Source organism: Perca fluviatilis, chromosome 20, assembly GCF_010015445.1.
Source record: "Perca fluviatilis chromosome 20, GENO_Pfluv_1.0, whole genome shotgun sequence".
Lineage (NCBI taxonomy): Eukaryota > Metazoa > Chordata > Actinopteri > Perciformes > Percidae > Perca > Perca fluviatilis.
In genome coordinates this window covers 29189361-29205814 of record NC_053131.1, presented here as the reverse complement: position 1 = coordinate 29205814, position 16454 = coordinate 29189361, and the positions used below count along the sequence as shown (strand labels likewise).

Here is a 16454-nt window from a genome sequence, read left to right as displayed (position 1 = left end):
AATAATTCTAACTGTACAGCCACTATGCTACAGTAAATTACTTATCTAAGATATTTATACGCCACGACTACATTCTAACTATAAGCAAATCTTAACTAGCCTTTTCGATAAATGCAATAACTCCAAAGTTTATGCTGATTTCAAATCAACGTCCTCTTTCTTAACGTGCTACTTCCTTGACCGGTGTCTTTCACAGTGCTCAGCCTCTCTCCGCCAATCAGAGCGCGGTTTCCTCAGCAGCTGTCCAATCACAGAAAGCGCTGTTAGACGTTGATTATTGAAACAAACATGGCGGCGTGCTTGTGCTGCACACTGTACAGAGGTTGTTCTTAAGTTGAAAGGTTGTCATTAAAATACTGTAAACATGCTCAGCCTGACAATAAGGGAGGTTAGTACGACTACTCGCTTGTTCTTCGAGCTCAGTTATCCATGTTTGTGTCAACGGTTACCTTAATGTTAGACATTTTGTGCTGTCAATTCATAAATAACGTTAGCCCAAGTGAAATAATACGGAATCTCTGATACATGATCTTAGTGTGTTTCATAGCTGTTGAAGAAGTATAGATATCTTTTACCTAAATAAATATACAAACACGTTTGTTTTTGTTTTTACAAATACGTTTATTTAACCATAAGTAAACGCAGTATGAGATAAATGTACTTAAAGTATCAAGCATAGTTATAATAATAAGTATTTATTGTGCAGAATGACCCCATTCAAAGTTATATATCGAATATCTATCATTAGTATTGGAATATAAATAATGCATTAATATGTAAGCAGCATTTTAACGCTGTCAAGGTGTGGCTGATGTTGAACACTTTATACACTGTCGGGTAGTTTATCTGTAGCAATCCATCATATTCTATTATCTTTGTATTTAAAGTCTATCTACAAAGTAAATGGAATTAAAACTACAACTTTAACGTCTGAAATGTAATGGAGTAATAGTATAAAGTAGCATAAAATGTAAATAATCAAAGTACAGGTCCCTTCTAATTATACTTAACTTAAGTAATAGGACTTTTTCATGTATGGCATGAAAAAAAGTAAATAAATAAAGCACAGGTGTGCTGCTTTTAGGGTCTGATGTGCATGCTGGCTCACTGTCTCATTGCCATGGCTTACTGGCACACTTGAACAGAACGTAGCCATCATTAAAGTAACTTGTACCACCTGTGCTTACTATGACAAGCCAACATGTCTGCTGTGAGAAGGGTATATTGAGTAACTGAGTAACTGGTATTTCATCATTTTTCTCCAGGTGTCTTTGGCTCTCAGGGAGGGAAGAATCTCCCCAACGGAGCTTTGTAGGAAGTGTCTGAACCGCATCAAGAAGACACAACATCTTAATGCTTACATCAGTGTGACAGAGGAGTTGGCACTGAAGCAGGCTCAAGAAGCAGAAACCAGACTGCTGCAAGGTGTGGACACATAAGAGTGTATTTCTGTATATTCTGTGTAGAGTCATAGGTGTTACTGATCTGGTTTTCCTTCAGGTGCCCCCAAAGGTCCTCTGGATGGAATCCCCTTTGCAGTCAAGGACAACTTCTGCACAGAAAAGATCAAGACTACATGTGCATCCAGGATGCTTAAAGGTCTGTCTGAACCACAGTGAAAGTTACTGTGTCTTATATTTTTCAATATTAACCTACCATCACTTGTGCTACAGACTACACTCCACCCTACAGTGCTACAGTGGTCCAGAAGCTTTTTGACCAAGGGGCTGTTCTCATGGGGAAGACCAACATGGATGAGTTTGCTATGGGGTAATGCAGTCTATTTTTATAAATAGCTTGATGAAGCTGTTACGGCTGTGTGAACCTTGCAACATTTTTTAGATTACTGGTTGTCATCGTCTTATTTGTTTACTCATTTATTTGTCTGGCAGTGCGGGCAGTACTGATGGGGCTTTCGGTCCAGTGAGAAACCCCTGGAGCTATGCTGCTCCCTACAGAGAGCAGACAGGGGCAGCGCCTGACTCTAACTGGGTTATCACTGGAGGAAGTTCAGGAGGAAGTGCTGCAGCTGTGGCCTCACTCACTGGCTACCTGTGAGCGAACACTGTAACAATAATTACAGGAAAACCACAACAAAGAAAAACATTTTACAAAGGAATACAAAAGGAAAGATTTGATATAATATGGGATTTATAAATCAAAATTTCCTGTTTTGGTAATTACTTGGCAGAGCTTTGGGTTCAGACACAGGTGGTTCTACTCGTAACCCTGGAGCACTGTGTGGTGTTGTGGCCCTGAAGCCCACTTATGGTCTGCTGTCCAGACATGGTCTCATCCCTCTCGTCAACTCCATGGACGTCCCTGGTATTATGACCCGCAGTGTCAGTGATGCAGCCATCGTCTTAGGTAGGAATGATCTGTCAAAGTGTTGTCAAACATCATCTTGGCCTACATAAAATCTTGTCTTGCGTATAAATATGGCCAATGTACTGTACATTTCTAGGTCATTCTTTCTTTCCAAAAAGGGCTTTGAATTCAAGGAGACTTATGTGGTTAAAAAACACAAGCACAACAGATGTTGTTTGTAACAACACAGGTGGGTAAACTTTGCAAATTGGCCTTGCAAATTTGTCACAAGGAAGCAAATGCAGTCAAACCATGGCTTGTGTTTGTCTTCAAGAAAACTCCACAGGGTCCCTTTGACTCTATCCATTTAATGGAAAGAATGTGTGACACTGTAAATGAATCAGTATAGCAGTTCCACATTTAAATTTATTGAAAATATTGCTTGTACAGGATATAAAATCCTCTATTCCAGACTCAAGCAACACACACAAATATATATATATATATATATATATATATATATATATACACACACACACACACACACACACACACACACACACACACACATTTTAACATGTTTTCATAAACACATTCATTTCATGATTTTGAAATTTTCTAACAATTCATAAATAATTCATAAATAAGTTACATAAATTACTGACAAGCTTTATAATTATACATTACACCTTTTGACAGGCAAAATGCATCCAACCTATTCTAAAAATAATTAATAGAAGGGGAACGCACAACTTCTTCTGGAAGCTTGTTCCATGATTTTACCGCACGGAGTGTGAAAAAATTCTTTCTCTTTTCAGACAGGCATGTTCTAGGGTAAAGTTTTAAAGAATTCCCTCGTGTCTCATACCTATTTCTCCAAAACTGAAAGATAGGCCCAACTGTTACATCATATATTCCCTGTACAAGCTTATACACCTGAATCATATCACCTCTGTATCTCCTAAATATGAGAGCCGGTAAACTTCATTTTCTCAATCTATCTTTATAAGACTTATTTTTCATTCCTGGAATTAATTTACATACATTGTTGTGCATTTGTCTTATTGCCATAAAATGATTGACCAAACCTGGGTTGCGTGATGTCACACAGGTATCCTCCAAGGCACTGATATTAGAGACTCAACAACAGTTCCTGCTCCCTCATCACTGACAGAGCTACCTGAATACTTTGATGTCAAGAACATCTGCGTAGGCATCCCTAAGGTGAGTTAAGCTCTGTATTAAAATCAAGCTCTTCAAGGGTAGATGCCAGCTTATACCTGCAGTATTATACAAATCCCAATTTTAATTCAAGTTTAGTTGTAAACACTTTAAGAGTCCTGCAATTCTCAAAGTTTTTAGAAATGAAACTCATGATGTGGAACAGACTTCTACTATACGGTGTATAAATATACAGTATATATAGTATAGTAAGGAAGTGATTTTAAAGAAATCAGCAACAATGGGAAAAACACAGAACCAACATTACGTAATATTATCATATCTATATTATATGCTGTCTATTTTTTTATCCTGACAAATTGCCTTTTGTTATATATCTACTGATTTTTAGATGACATCTATTGATCCATGTCCTGTACTGTACTTTTGTGTCTTAGCAGCAATATCATCACGACAAATTCTTTGGAGGGGAAAAGATAGTTCCGGTTCAAAATGTTTGAAATGTCTCTGTCAACGCAAATGCATTGATTTCCTAAAGCTGCATGTCTTTTATTCCTGTTTCTTAATGTACGTCAGGAGTACCACGCCCCGGGGCTCTCTGAGGAAACTCTGGCGCAATGGAGTCGTGTTGCTGACATGTTTGAGAGGGCGGGGGCGCGGGTGAAGCAAGTTTCCCTGCCCCACACCCAGTACTCCATTTTGTGCTACCGCGTCCTGTGCTACGCTGAGGTGGCGTCTAACATGGCCCGTTTTGACGGCCTAGAATACGGTATGAACCAGTATATAATATAATGATTAAGGGTGCAGTGTGGAGCGTTTTACATTAGGTGCCACATCACACATTAGCTTATTATTAAACAGCACAAAATCAGAAAAGGTTATGCTATTGATTTTCATTTCTCTCCTATCAGGCCATCGCAGCGAGGTAAACAGCTCGACAGAGGCCATGTATGCCTTGAGCCGACATGAGGGCTTCAACGATGTTGTGAGAGAGAGGATACTGTCTGGGAATTACTTCCTGCTCAAACAGTAAGAGACAGATTGAACCAGCGTGCACCCTTCTGATTTAATTCACTAACTACTAAGCTGACAGTGTGCCACCTTTTCTCCTTGACCTTTTTATTAGCACATTTGGTCATTTGCCAAATTGTCTTTTATGAAAAAAATGAGCACGAACTAACTGACGGCTTCCTCAACTTCATTTTGCCAGGAACTACCAGCACTACTTTGTAAAGGCGCAGAAAGTCCGCCGGCTGATTGCAGACGATTTCAAACACGTGTTCAGCTTAGGCGTCGACGTGCTGCTGACGCCCACCACTCTGACTGATGCAGCCCGTTACGCCGACTTCATACAGGAAGACAACCAAACACGCAGCGTGCAGGAAGACGTCTTCACCCAGCCCGTCAACCTGGCAGGTACAGAGAGAAACTAAAGAGGCAGAACTGTTTATGCATGTACAGGAAGTGTGGAAGGATTCAGAAACTCATAATTATGCATGCATGGGTACACCCACACACCCGCTTTCACTCAAAAGTACTTCAGTTTAGTTCTTCTTATTTTTCATCCTATAACAATGGCACATTGGATCATGCAGTATATGTCATAGTGAATAAGTATTTGACTACTTATCTCTTTACTTTGTAAATCTCTGATGGGAAAAATAAACATAACCTGGTCAACACATGGTAATTTCAGATCAGATTAAAATGTACCTCAGAGCCTTAAAGGAGTGGTTACATTCAGTTCAACTTGTTCCACCTTTTATTGCTCTCCACACTAACCTGTAACTAACCTTGAGATCCTTATCATGGACTTTCCTTTAACGCTACTTTTCTTCACCTCAGGTCTCCCCGCTGTTTCTGTGCCAACCGCTTTATCGAGACGAGGCCTTCCCATTGGTTTACAGCTCATAGGACCCGCGCTCCAAGACCAGAAGCTGCTCAGTGTTGCCCAATGGATCGAGCAGAGGGTTGGGTTTCCCTCCATCAGTCACTACGGAGAGTCCAGCGAGGGCAGGCATGACACAGGAATGACCAAAAGAGAGCAGACTTCAGCTGTATGAAGAGAACTGTGCACACAAGGTACTGACTGTTGACAAAGTCACACATAATGGAGTTACAGTGCAACTATGATGGACATTCATGGCTTTTAAGATGCCTTTTCAGGACATTTTTGTTAGAGTTACAGACATCACTCAAGTTTTTTTCTTGATGGAATGAAACATGATTACAACTGGTGATAGATTGCGTCATATTTTAAGTGCAGGGATATTGTGTTCAATATGTGACCTGCTTCTGTATTTGTTGTCGGAAGGTGGTGCTATTAAATATATATATATATTTTTTCATTTTTTAAATATTTTCCTAAAAAACAATGTATAGAGTAACACAAAAGTAATCCCTCTCAATCATCACTTATGACTTGACCCAAACAGGAATCTGTTTATTTATTTATTTTTTTCTTTTCAGTGGTGACCCATAATGAAAATCTGCGGAATTCAGACTGTTTCCTCTTCGGGTGGAGATGTGTTAAAAAATCTGCGGAATTCTGAATCCACAGATTCCGTGTGGCCCTGCTCATGACCCACTAGAAGTGTGTGGGGGTGTCTTTATGTGCAGAGACCCTGCCCTCTGCCTCTCTTCTTTTTTTCTTTTTTTTTTTGCTGTGTGCAGGATGTCAGCAAAGATCCTTTGGGCCCCACGTGGGTGGTTAACCCCCAGCCAATAACAGCATGCAGGTTTTCCAATGCTGCTTTGCCCATTTGGTCAACGACACAAACACAGAGAAACAGACAGGATGGAATTCATTAAAATTGAAATGTATCTTTTTTCTGCAAGTGTATGTGTTACTAAAGAAAGACAAATTGCAGAAGAGTTGGGTAACGGCATTGCATGACACCAGCAGACTTTTACCCATTTTGGCTCAAGCTGATACTTTCCCTGAAGTACTGTCCACATTTTAGTGTTGGAATCAGCTCATGCAAAATCAATCCAGTCAGACAACTACAGTACTAGAAACTGGCCTTAACTAAGGTGCTCCACTGAGTGCTTACAGAGTCTCAATTAACTCCTCCACATAATCCTGACCCATTTCTCTGCTGGTGGGAATCTGTACCTGACCTTGAGTTTTCAAAAAGTGCACAAGATTGAACTTTTTTTATTTATTTTTTACACAGTAGGATCACTATTGTATCTTCACATTAATGCTGTGCGTCTTTTGTGTGCATTAACCCTTGTGTTGTCCTTCGGGTCCCAGTGACCCGAAGGACAACACAAGGATTATGTACTTCCGTTTACTTTGTTGAGAATTGCTCTCTAAACAAGGGTTAATACAGGACCTTAGTTCTTGTTTGTACAGCATTTTGGTCAGCTTAAACTGTGTTTAAATGTGTTCTAGAAATAAACTTTACTTACTTACTTTACAAGAAACAGGGTTTAGAGAGCAATTCTCAACAAAGTAAAGGGAAGTACATAATCCTTGTGTTGTCCTTCAGGTCACTGGGACCCGAAGGACCACACAAGGGTTAACAAGGTCTGTTCAAAAGGTTATGATCTTTAAAATAGCATGTTCATAATTGCACTTCTTTTTATTTTTTATCAGTCTATACTAAATACTTTTATTTAGTGTTTTAGTAATATTGTTTTGCCCAAAATGACATAAGCAAACATTGCAACAGTCATACTTCCTTTTAACACAATAATGTTGACATCATTTGAATGTTGTCACTGTACTGCATCCCTTCACTTGAAAGAACCACATCCTTGTGTGCACTGCAAAAAATTGACATAATCATGTATCAATTATTTTCTACAAATTAATATTTTTCTTAATATAAGAAAGGATAAGGCAGGTTGTTAATAATGAATGACATTTTTTTTCATTTAAAATAAAAAAAAATGTATAGTGCCCAGGCATCCCCAAATCCCAGCTCACTGTTGGTATAATTAGCATGCTGCTAGCATGCTGGCTAACTTTCGCACAAAGCCTGTTCTACATCAGTTGAAAAGAGGACAACTCACTCTGAAAAAAACACAAAGCATCTGGGACAGTAGCCAGCCATGGCAGGCCACATTAAGACAATTAGGAAAATGGTTTAAGAGGCTAGTTAGAGCTTGTGTTGCTGTAGGTGCATTAGCAATTTAGAGCTTCATCTTTATAGGAATAGTTTTACCTTTGGGAACTTCACTTATTCATGTGCTTTATGCTAAGCTATGTTAATCACCTAGCTGGTTCCCAAAATGTGGAACTATGTGGTACTAATAGCAACATTTTTACAGTTTTGCGGATCCTTATAATGTCACTTCTGCTCCTCTATGACAAAGGAAGTGCCACTGGTCAGAGTCATATATGGTAACAACATGAAACAAAGGGTATCTAAAAAAGAACTTCATGAAAACCAGTGTGGCCACTGAAATGTCGAGCTTTGAGTAACATACAGTATATTGAGCTACTCTTGTTGTTTCCAATATTTCACCCAGCAGAACACAGAGAGCCAATGTTGGGTTCTTGTTTCCTTTGACATTATCCTCTCTGGATGCGTGGATTTGTGTGTCATCCCCTTCTGCTCTCTTTCATCCGTGCTCCATCCCTCCCACCTGCCCAGCTCTTTCCAGTGTCTCTCATTTGATGTGTTCATTACGCAAATGTCACCATTGCTCATGGCTGACTGAGAAGGACGTGCTAATGAAATCTCAGCAAAGCACAGGCCCCTCACATAAGCCATGTCTCTTCCACAGACATAATTCTGGTACTCCAACATGGTAACAGGGTCCCTATAAATTTGTTTATGGCTATAATCACATAGTCACTGGTCCTTCCATACATTCTTAAGCTCTCTTTTCACATTGACTACAAGACATTAAATAATATGTCTACTGAATAACACCATGTGTACAAGTACACAATGCTCAGCACAGAAGTGTTTGTGTCATATTTTGGGGTTTCCGTAATTGTGAAATAAAATCTTAGAAAACCACACAGGCTGTCGCCACAGCAGAGAGGGCTTCTAAACATGTTTTAGTTGGTTTGAGAAGGGTAATTTAAATTGCAAAAAACAAGTTGTGTCTTTCATGGAAAACCATGTAGGTACTGTGTGTGTGTGTGTGTGTGTGTGTGTGTGTGTGTGTGTGTGTGTGTGTGTGTGGGCCTGTTCCTCTTTAAACCAGAGGATTAATGACACAGCTGGGTGTTGCCAGGGTTAGAGATCTCCCAAACACAGAGATTGATTCCTTCATCTTGCTGCACCTCCCACAGATGAACTTCTGGTTGCATAAACTCAGTTTTTAGATGTTGCTCAAGGTCGATCATGTCTCCGTGTGTGTCTATATGTGTAAGCCCTGTAATGGACTATTCAATTCAATTTTATTTATAGTATCAAATCATAACACAGGTTATCTCTAGACACTTTACAGATAGAGTAGGTCTAGACCACACTATAATTTACAAAGCCCCAACAATTACAATAAGTCCCTCAAGAGCAAGCAGTGCGACAGTGGTGAGGAAAAACTCCCTCTTGGGAAGAAACCTGGGACAGACCCAGGCTCTTGGTAGGTGGTGTCTGACGGGCAGGTTGGGGATGTGATGAACAGTGGCGATAATAGTCACATTAATAATGGAACAGTGACTTGGTAGACAAATGGTAGTCGTAGTAGTTCATGTCATATCAGGGCGCTGCAGGGCGTTACAGGATGTAGCGTGGCCCAGCAGAGCATGGATGGACGTAGCAGGAAGCCGCAGGGTTCAGCAGGAAGCAGCAGGGTTCAGCAGGAAGCAGCATGACATTGCAGAGCACCGCTGAGCCAAGCAGGAAGTGCAGCAGGCCCATGGCGACAGCTGGAACCAAGATCTTGGTGCCAACGTTCTCCAAGGAAATACGCTGGGGGAAAAAAACATAAGGACTCCGGGGAGTAAACTCACCAGAAGCTAGGATTAATAACAAGCATTTCTGGGACGGGATAAACACAAATAGTAATAGTAATAGAAATAGTCATAGAAGGGAGAGGAGAGAGCAGCACAGTGTGTCAACGGAAGGAAGTCCCCCGGCAGTCTAAAACTATAACAGCGTAACTAGTGTCTTGCCAATGTCTCTTGCCCAGTGCATGCTTGGATAGCATCCAGTTCTCTGCAAGGATGGATGTGTGGATGGATGGACTAGTTGTAGACTTTTTATATGCCTCTAACAAAAGAGAGGGGATATCTGTAGCACGTAACTGGTTCATGCAATAGGCCATTGCCCCACACATCTGTTTCCTTTACTAGACAAATAGTATTAGTTTACAGCGACTGAGCAACATACACTTGGAGTATTGCTCAGGCTTTTATGAATATCATAGAAATGATACTGGCAAAGGGAACAGTAACAATAGGCTGCTTAGGCCATGTTTATCAGTCTGCATTTTTATGCATGACTATGGTTCCACTCAATATTAGTATATAAGCATGTAAATCACTGATCTGAGTGACAACTCAGTGGGTTTTAGAGGAGGGAGGATTCAGAACATAGCTTGAGCTTTGCCCAATCTTTATTATACAAGCCCTCACTGTATCCATATTCTATATTCTATTACTCTTGAACTGTCTTTCTCACTGAGTTTGTAGGACATGCCCAACAAATTTAGTTTGGTCAGTTTGTGACATTGACTATCATATTTTCTGCTTGTTTCCAAAGTCAGTCAAATCTTCAGACGTATGAAGCTGATTTAGTGGCCTAGTTTAAAGATGCTATCACAAACACCAAATTCCACCGTGATTCACTTCAAAGTTCACTGACGGTCAAACAAACAAAGAAATTGTGAGCCTCAACTCCTGGTACATCAGTCTCATTTATCTGGACAGAACGTGTTTTTTTATTACCACATCCTTGTTTCTGTTTGAGTTTTAGCCATAGTTCGTAGAGTTTTGGATTGTGGTTTCAACTATACAATAGGTTTATTTAAGAGGAAAAATACTGAAATTCTTATTCCACAACATGTATTGGGTCAAATTTAAATGCAGGAAAGGAACCATTTCCAGTCTTTGTGCTAAGCTAAGCTAACCAGCTGCTGCCAGTAGCTTCGTGCGGTCACAGTGCAGGCATTTCGATCGTTTCATCTCACTCTCGGCAAACTTCCCCACCTGCGTGATGTTGTGCCATTTTCAGACATGGAATACGTAACATTGCTGGTTTCGTCTGCCTGTTACTGTAATGGCCTTTTTGGCATTCAGAGCTGCCTTTACATTGCATGTAAATCAGCATCAACATCTCATTTTCATGTCCCACATGTAAAGCTATTGTCTCGTGAGCGTGAGGAAACCATAACACAGTATTTAAAGCAGGTCAACGCACGCACATACACACACACACACACACACACACACACACACGCACACAGTATCATTCATGTGTTGGAAAGACATACTGTAGAATGACTTGCAAAAACCAAGGTGATTTACAGATGGTGGCCACGGTAAACAGACAATTGATAACCCTGTCATTAACTGTTACTCATCTGGAAAGACATGTTTGATTGATAATTGGAGCCTTGGAAATGTAATTGTACAGTGTGTGACAATATAGGTGTCAAGAACAGGAAAAGAGGATATGTCGACTAATTTGCATGCAGCATTTGACTACAACCCACAGAGCTCAACGGTGACTGGAAATGGAATGAGGGGCATGCCAGGGGGCTGGTGGTTAACAACACAACATGTCATATGTGAAACATCACACGATTGAGCCTTAGAACACCCAGCGCCTCCTGATTACGTGTCTTCCGTTAAGGCGCTGTCTCGCTACCTGCTTGTAGTAAGCGCAGTGTTTAATCTTACCTTGTAACAAGTGATTTTCCCCATTGTGGGATGAATAAAGTATTATCTAGTCTAATCTAAGATCAGTCAAAAATCATACAACATGTGCATGGGAATTCTTCAATGTTTAGTATCCTCGAACTGAATCTCAATTGCATTTGCACAGGGTGAGGTGACATCTGAACATCCCCGCAGCGATGATGTGTGCCATGATGGCTTGTATCAGTACAGTAAAGGTAATATGTGAAGGGATTTTAATATCTTTATAATGAGGTTGAATAAGGTTGTACAAGCTCTGTGGTGTAATTGTGTTGTTCCTGTTGCCATGCTGTGCCAAATCTCTACAACCTCTACCTGACTGATAAGCGACAACAGGGTCAGCATCAATGTCGTTTTGACATAGTGAAGCCACTGTAATTTAACAAGAGTACTCTCCTTCTTTGATGCTTTGGATTGTGGTGTGGTGCGTTGTAACCTACATACAGTAGGCCGTTGTTTTCAAGGGAAAGACGAGTAAATTCTTATGAACACATGAAAGCCAACAAAGAGTGGCTTCCTGTCTCGTTCCATGCAGCCACTAAGCTCACAGAAGGCTTTGAAATCAGATATCTCTCTCTCTCACACTCACACGCACAGAGTGGATGATCTTACTACTTCTCTTTCTAGTTAATGTCTTTTTTAGTTTTTTTGTCACGTACAGTACAATGTTAAAAATAAAACAGGCATTGAAGTTTCCAGTGGTGGGTGCACTTTTATTTCTCTCTCTCTCTCTTGTGCCTATCAATCTAGTAGATGTTAAGATATTTCTCAGCTTAAGGGAAAACCTTGACCGTCTGGTGGCACTAGAGGAAAAGTTTATTTTCAGGGCACCATCAATATCTGTTCAAATGTCATGGCAATCGGCGTGCTATGCTTTTAGCATGAACACATTTGTAGTTGTACAGAAATTGTCAGTTGCTCACAAATCTTTTTCACAAAGCATGTCACTGAGAAATATTCTTTGCTTCCCTAAAACAGAGATTGGCCAACATGGCGTTACGTTAATGACTTCACTGTTTCAGTTCCTCCACAGTGCTCATTTAAAAAGGAACAGACACTGTAGAAGTACAAGCTACATAGCAACCCTCCCTGAAGCTGTCAGATGCTGTAATCATGCTGGGAAGCCACAGCGAAGGTGTACTGATCTGTTTCCAGCACATGATAGTCTTTGACTTATTGATAAGCAAGACACTCCATTGAGGCACTACGGAATGAATGCTGAATCAGTGTTGAAGGATAAAACTTGCTCTTAGAGCTCGACGCGTTCAGGAAAGATGTTTGCTATGGTAAAAAGCAGCGTGGCCCATTTATTGGCTAGAGTCGAACCACTTATTAGGTGCTTCAGCGTCATGGTTTTGACCGTTTGGAAAAGAGCAAGAGATGTGTGAGGGGTTGTCCACCTCAGCCCTTCTCATTTCTCTGATCCCCCTCTCCCTATTTTTTTTCCTTTCATGTCCTTCCTCCTCCCCCCTCTCCACCAGCAAACAAACACCTTAACTCAGGTTTCTCCTTACGTTTCAGGTGGGCGGGAGGAGATGGGTGGAGTGGCTGTAGGAGGGCCTTAAGTGGTCACACTCTGGCGGTCGACAAAAGGAGAACTCTTCTCTCAATCACCTGACCGCACTCCAGTGGCGCTGGAGTTTCACGGCCGCGCTGCAGGAATGTGGCTAGTGCTCCGCCAGGCCTCTTTAGCTTTGGGTTATGAAGTAGAGGGAGGGAAAAGAGACCGAGAGGTCAGGTGAGATGGAGATCCACGTTTGAGGAAGAAGCTGAAGTACCTGAAGGAGAAGGGGGGGCGGGGGAGGGAGGGATGAGAGGCAGGTTCATGGAGCCAAGGTCCTGATTCGAGTCTAGCTTTGGAGCAGATAAGATGAACAATACAGCCATTGTCATGTGGTCAGGGTGGAATGCAATTCCCACACAGATCAACAGTGGGTGCACAGGGGGGAGGGAGGGAAAAGCGATGGGTGGGGGTGGGGGACAGGTGAATTCCAGCAGTCAAGTCTTTCCCAGAAATAGAGGTCCTTTGATGGCAAAGACCCCACCAGGTGGATGAGGCCTGGCTCACCACCTTTAAATTATTCATCCCCCTCAGTCAATTATTAAAGTATTTTGTATTTGTCTAGAACTCACATCCTCCCTTTGTGTAGCGAGGAAACTATTTACTCTTGTACTCAGTTGATAAATGGGTTTAAGTTTCACATCAGGGGTTGATTGAGTTCACTGGTGGGCCAACAAATGAAGGGAGAATGACTCCCCTATAGATTTTAAAGACAATACTTTAATCCTTCCATTTTGAATTTCCCCTCACATTGAAAAATCCAGAATTTATAAATATGCAAATATTGCTCATTTCTATAGACCACAGGACACAATATCTCCAACTTCACACAAGTCAGTTATAAAATTGTATGCACTCCGATTAAGTTCTCCTTGTGTAAACTGCATAGTGATGTCCAACTGACTTCAAAACTAATGTGAGTTAACTTAACTGAGTTAAGAAACTTTCCACCTCAGGTCAAACATCCAAGTGAAGAAACATTGGACATTTAAGTGGAGGAAGGTTTTAAGACAAGTGATTCAAACTTCTTTCATTTCAGAGTAAAGGGCAAATTAGCATTTGGAAGCCATCAGATGACTTGGCTTTTAAAGACGGAAATTTGCAGGAGTTGACTTTCCTTATCCAGTCAAACAAGATAAAATTTCCACTAACCCATTGAGATGTTTATCAAGACTGGACTAGCTTGTTGAAGTTTAAAAGTAGTTAGCTTTTAAATTGTGGGACAGGACACCAAGGTTAACCAGTGCTGTTGGCCAAGTCTGTCAGTATGGAGACATTTACCTTAACTCCTACCAGATGAGCCCCTAGTTTAAAAGCAGAGCTAGATAACCTTACGTAGCTTCAAAGTGTCCTTTTAGGTGTAATGGATCAGAAAGTTACCACAGTCCACCTCAAATGCAGATAGATTTTAACTGCACTCAGTCCTGGTTTGACCTTTTCCTTAGCTTACCTTTTAATACAAAAAGTCATAAATCCATGTGGGTCACATATTCAAAGCTTTATTGTATTAAAAATTTTTTTTTTTTTTTTTTTTTTTTTTTTAAATGTATACACACACACACTTCCAGAATTTGTAATAAACAAAAACTTGTTTACAAATCACGTTTAGGTCGGTAGAGCGCTCTTTTTTTTAAAGCGTGGTGGGCATACGAGTTATACCTGCTACAAATATTATTCACCCCATACAAGAAACAGAGACCGGGGTTTTGGCCGACAACGGGAACTTTCATATAGTCCTCGCAGAGAACAGGGAGTAACGTCGTCTCTGGTTGGAGAGTAAAAACTGAGACGCGCTCTGGGCTACAGAAAGTATCTGATGTAATCCAAAAAAGGTGTTGGGAGACGAGGGACTTCAAAAGAACTGCTCTTGGAATAACGTTGCGTGCCCAGTCCAGCAGTGTTGACAAGTGGGCAAAGAGCGACCAGTCCGGTTATTTAGGACCAACTGAGGAGGGAGGATGCAACCGCCAGCGGGAGCAGCGTCAAGGCGTCGGTCCTCCCGCAGCCGTTGTATGTGGTGGTCTTGTTCACGGTGGTAGTCATGTTGGCCTTAGTAGTAGTCACGGTGGGAACTTTAGTGGTCTGGGCCTGCACCACCTGCAACACACAAGCCATTTTTACTTACTAAGAACATGTAGACAGCAGGCTCATTTCAAACACGCCTACAGACATTTAGCACCAAATACACCTACACTGAGCGGGGCTCAAACTCGTTAGACCTATGGCTCATTATTTTATTTTATTTTATTTTTTAATTTATTTTTTAAAGTTTAAAGAGAAAGTTATCACTCCATAACACTTCTTATAAAATAAAAATGAGAGATAACTCTCGCCTTTAGGGCTTTGGTCAAACGGGTCACGTTCAAACTTTTAATTTACAATTCCTTTAAAATTACCTCAATCCTATCCCTTTATTTTGTCAATTTTGAAAGCACAATTTCTGCTTAGAATTACTTTCTCAGGCCACGGATTTAGATCGCAGCCGAGACGGACCACCTGTTGACAGAGCTTGTCAGGAAGCCGCGGAGGAAACAAAGTCCGTCGGTTACAACTTTAGCGCTGAAACGGTTCAACACTTCAGTTGATATTCCGTTAAAGACAAAAAAATAATAAAAAATAGGCTACTACTAAAATACATTGAAAGAATGACAAAACTAACCTGTGTTGAGAGGAGATGGAGAACGACTAGAAGAGCCACAAGGAAAGATAAGCACATCTTATTCATCTTTGCGTGGAGTGGGAACAACAGCTGCTCTGCTTAGGTCAGGTACTCAGGTTAGTGAACGGATGAATGAAAGAAGCGATGCAGCCGTGCGTTTTATACCCCCTGGTGACATCATCAGCCACTCCATACCACCTGCTGGCTGTAGCCTCTGTCGTGCTGCATTCAGATGCTTTTGGAAATATAAGGCTATTAGTAAGTTAAGCGCACGTGAACGACTCTAATTTACAAAGTCCAGTTATCAAGTTATCAACGTACAAGTTACAAGTCTCTATAAAGTTGATGTTTGTATGAATCGTCAACTTTCGCGCTAAAATTGATAATGGCCTATTCATTTGATAACATTTTCATATTAAAAAAAGGCTCCTGTTTGTCAGCAGACTGTCAAAACTGGTGAGTTAAGGTTAAAACAGTTAACCGAAACACAGCACAACATTAGCTGCACAATCACAAATGTATTTATTTAACAATGAAAATGTTTGTATGAAATATTCTGTGGCCTGTACGTATGATTTTTGCTGAAGACTGTAGATGTAGTCATTGTGGCCACTGGATGGTAGCCTACTGGAAACATTATTCTAAACACACGAGACAGAAGTCAAACCTACTAGTGTCAAGACGGACACCATAGCTTAAGCAAAATTCCGGTTAGAGCTTCAAAATAAAATAACCAAACAAGCCTGTTTCTAATATTCTGTTCACCCATGTGAGTGTATGGAGATAATATCAACATAAGTAGTAACATGACAATCAATAGAAATATTGATAGAAAAATTATAATAATTTACATTAATAGCAGTATGACTCACTGAAGAATGTGTTCTCCACTGTAACCACTGAAGGGCAGCGAACACTCG

The 16454-nt window shown here is 40.7% G+C and overlaps 1 protein-coding gene and 1 long non-coding RNA gene across 2 annotated transcripts; one reads left to right on the top strand and one right to left on the bottom strand.

Annotated features, from left to right (window-relative positions):
• The first annotated feature begins 258 nt into the window (after nt 1-258).
• qrsl1 (glutaminyl-tRNA amidotransferase subunit QRSL1) lies at nt 259-6700 on the top strand. The gene is made up of 12 exons (XM_039786819.1): nt 259-388; nt 1266-1425; nt 1501-1599; nt 1674-1770; nt 1893-2054; nt 2192-2367; nt 3419-3531; nt 4066-4258; nt 4401-4518; nt 4700-4905; nt 5335-5571; nt 5959-6700. Exons 1-11 carry the CDS (start codon nt 365-367, stop codon nt 5550-5552), a joined length of 1566 nt encoding a protein of 521 aa, XP_039642753.1. The 5' UTR covers nt 259-364; the 3' UTR covers nt 5553-5571; nt 5959-6700.
• A 7718-nt stretch (nt 6701-14418) lies between these two features.
• LOC120549719 lies at nt 14419-15688 on the bottom strand. The gene is made up of 2 exons (XR_005637421.1): nt 15535-15688; nt 14419-14972 (listed from the first exon to the last, which is right to left on the bottom strand). It is a non-coding gene; the product is annotated as an uncharacterized LOC120549719 (long non-coding RNA).
• Between the last annotated feature and the right edge of the window lie 766 nt (nt 15689-16454).